At 53.0% G+C, this 2,500-nt stretch overlaps 1 protein-coding gene across 3 annotated transcripts in view; it reads left to right on the top strand.

Moving 5' to 3' along the window:
* Window positions 1-2,500, top strand: part of LOC143297395 (uncharacterized) — a 132,279-nt gene that overhangs the window by 21,674 nt on the left and 108,105 nt on the right. For all 3 annotated transcript variants that reach the window (XR_013057264.1, XM_076609728.1, XM_076609727.1), the window contains exon 2: window positions 1,148-2,324. Coding sequence is in view for 2 of the 3 variants with exons in the window: in XM_076609728.1 (XP_076465843.1) it covers window positions 1,374-2,324 (951 nt within the window). In the remaining variant the exon portion in view is untranslated. The remainder of the gene's footprint in view (window positions 1-1,147; window positions 2,325-2,500) is intronic.

Here is a 2,500-nt window from a genome sequence, read left to right as displayed (position 1 = left end):
AGTGGTGATTTCAGTTGTGAGATTTGGTGGTAACAGTGGTGATTTCAATTGTGGAGATTTGGTGGCAATAGTGGTGATTTGAGTTGCGGAGATTTGGTGGTGACAGTGGTGATTAGGTGGTAACAGTGGTGATTTCAGTTGTGGTGATTAGGTGGTAACAGTGGTGATTTCAGTTGTGGTGATTTGGTGGTAACAGTGGTGATTTCAGTTGTGGTGATTTGGTGGTAACAGTGGTGATTTCAGTTGTGGAGATTTGGTGGTAACAGTGGTGATTTCAGTTGTGGAGATTTGGTGGTAGCAGTGGTGATTTCAGTTGAGGAGATTTGGAGGTGATAGTGGTGATTTGGTGATATGTTGGTGATTTCAGTTGTGGTGAGTTGTGGTGACAGTAGTGATTTAGTCGTAACAGTGCGGCTGGTAATGTTTGTTCATTGCCTTTGGTGTGCCACAGACATGTCTTGGACCTGTCTTTTACGGCGGTTTTTTTTTTTTTTTTTTTAGATTTTCTGTCCGTAACTGATTATGACTGAATCGTTCTGATTATTCCAGTTTTGTGTCAGATATCAGTTTGAATATCTGCGTTTCCTGATCGTCTGTGTGTCCTGGTCGTTCTGGCGGTGTCGTTGTTTCATGTGTTTGAGTAGCGTCTGTTCTGTCTTTGTATGGGGATGGGTATTTACAACAATAACTGAATGAAAAGTTTGATGATGGACCGGCTTTGGTGAACTATGAAGATAGAAGAAGAAGAGGAAACTGAGTGTGACGATGAAGATGAAGGCGGTGACGAAAAAGAAAGAATGAAGGAAAGGGAAGGGATCTGGAAAGGGAAAGTAACAAGGAAGGATCTAAGTACTTAGAATTCACTTTTTGGCATTCTGGTAACTCCTGACAACAGAGTAATAGAGAAGGCAACAACAACAAAATTGATCGCAGTAATGATGACATGACGACTGCTGCTGTTGCTTTTGTTACTACAACAACAACCTGCTACTTCTGCCACTGTTGCTGCTGTTACTGCTTCGACTACTACTACTACTACTACTACTGCTACTGCAACTACCACCACCAATCATCATCATCATCATCATCATCATCATCATCATCATCATTTCCTCAACCTCATCATAATGATAATGTTCTGTTGCAGAATACAAGGTTGAACATCACTGCAGCAGCTCAGTGCCATAACCATCAGCCAGGATACTCCCATCAACAGCTGTCTTCAGGTTCAACACAGCTGCCATGACACCACCCGTTGGTGTGTGGAGACGTCAGGTTAACTCCGTTTTAGTTTTGTTTGAAAGGTGCGCTGAGAACCTGACCAGATAGTTCACTCTGTGGAACAGACTCACTGTCTGATTCAGCTACAGATCATGGCATCTTCACCCAGACGGACGCAGACGCCTCGAAACAAATATGGCGTCGCTTCCGGTTCCGGCGATTCAATTTCCGTTTCCGGTACGAAGAGAGCCGGGGGCGGGGACGACGGTGACTCCGGCAGGGTGAAGCTGGAGCTGTGCAGGGGGAGGGAGGAGGGGCTGGGCATGGTTCTGGTGCTGGAGGAGGATCACGACTCCCCCTCGGGCAGGAAGGTTCTGGTCAAGTCCATCACGCCGGGCGGGGCCGCCCAGCTCGCGCGCCGCCTGTCACGTGGGGATGACGTCACGACAGGCGGCCGGGCAGCGGGGTTTCGGATCAACGACGTGGTGCTTGAGATCGACGGGCACGTGCTGGACGAGATGGGCGAGGAGGACTGTCTGGACGTGCTGCACGACATTCCCGACAGGAGCGTCTTCCTCGTTCAGCGGGGGGAGTCGGCAGCGGCCAAGACCTCGCGTCTCTCCTCCTCGCCCTCGCCAACCACCACCACCCTCGGCACGGCCTCGCCTCCACATTCGCCCTCGTCAGCGCTCGGGAAAAACGACTCTGAGCAGCATACCACAACGTCATCGCCGCCTTTATCAACAGTTACTGACTCTTCCAGGAACGCTCCGAGCAAGTTTCTTCAAGCGGCAACAAGGTTAGCAGCAGACTCTTCAGAAGAAAGAGGACACCCCTCCGCCGGGGCGGGACAAACCGCACCATCTTTCGTCGGGGGTGAGGGCTCTGGAAGGAGAGCCGCGTCGTCCTCCGACAGAAGCGAGGCGGCTCCGAGGCCGGCGGCGGCGAGGAAGGTGAGGAGGCAGAAGTCGACGGCGGCCCACCTGGCGGAGAGGGGCCTGCCGGGGTTCCTGGTCCGGCGCGTGACGGTGTGCCGGGCCGAGGGCCAGGGTCTGGGGCTGAGCATCGTGCCCAGCTGTGGGGCCACCAAGTTCTACTACCAGGTGAGTGAGGGGGTGGGGGTGGGGGGGGGGGAGCGGGGGTGAAGTGGGCGGGGGGCTGTCAGGGGTGGTGTTGCGGGATGTTCGTCTCGGGGGTGTAGGGGTGATCGTGTCAACAGGATGGTGGTGGTGGTCATTGTGTCGGGGTGGTGGTCGTGTCAGGGTGGTGGTCGCTGTGT

Source organism: Babylonia areolata, chromosome 22, assembly GCF_041734735.1.
Source record: "Babylonia areolata isolate BAREFJ2019XMU chromosome 22, ASM4173473v1, whole genome shotgun sequence".
Lineage (NCBI taxonomy): Eukaryota > Metazoa > Mollusca > Gastropoda > Neogastropoda > Buccinidae > Babylonia > Babylonia areolata.
This window is presented reverse-complemented; position numbering and strand designations above follow the sequence as displayed.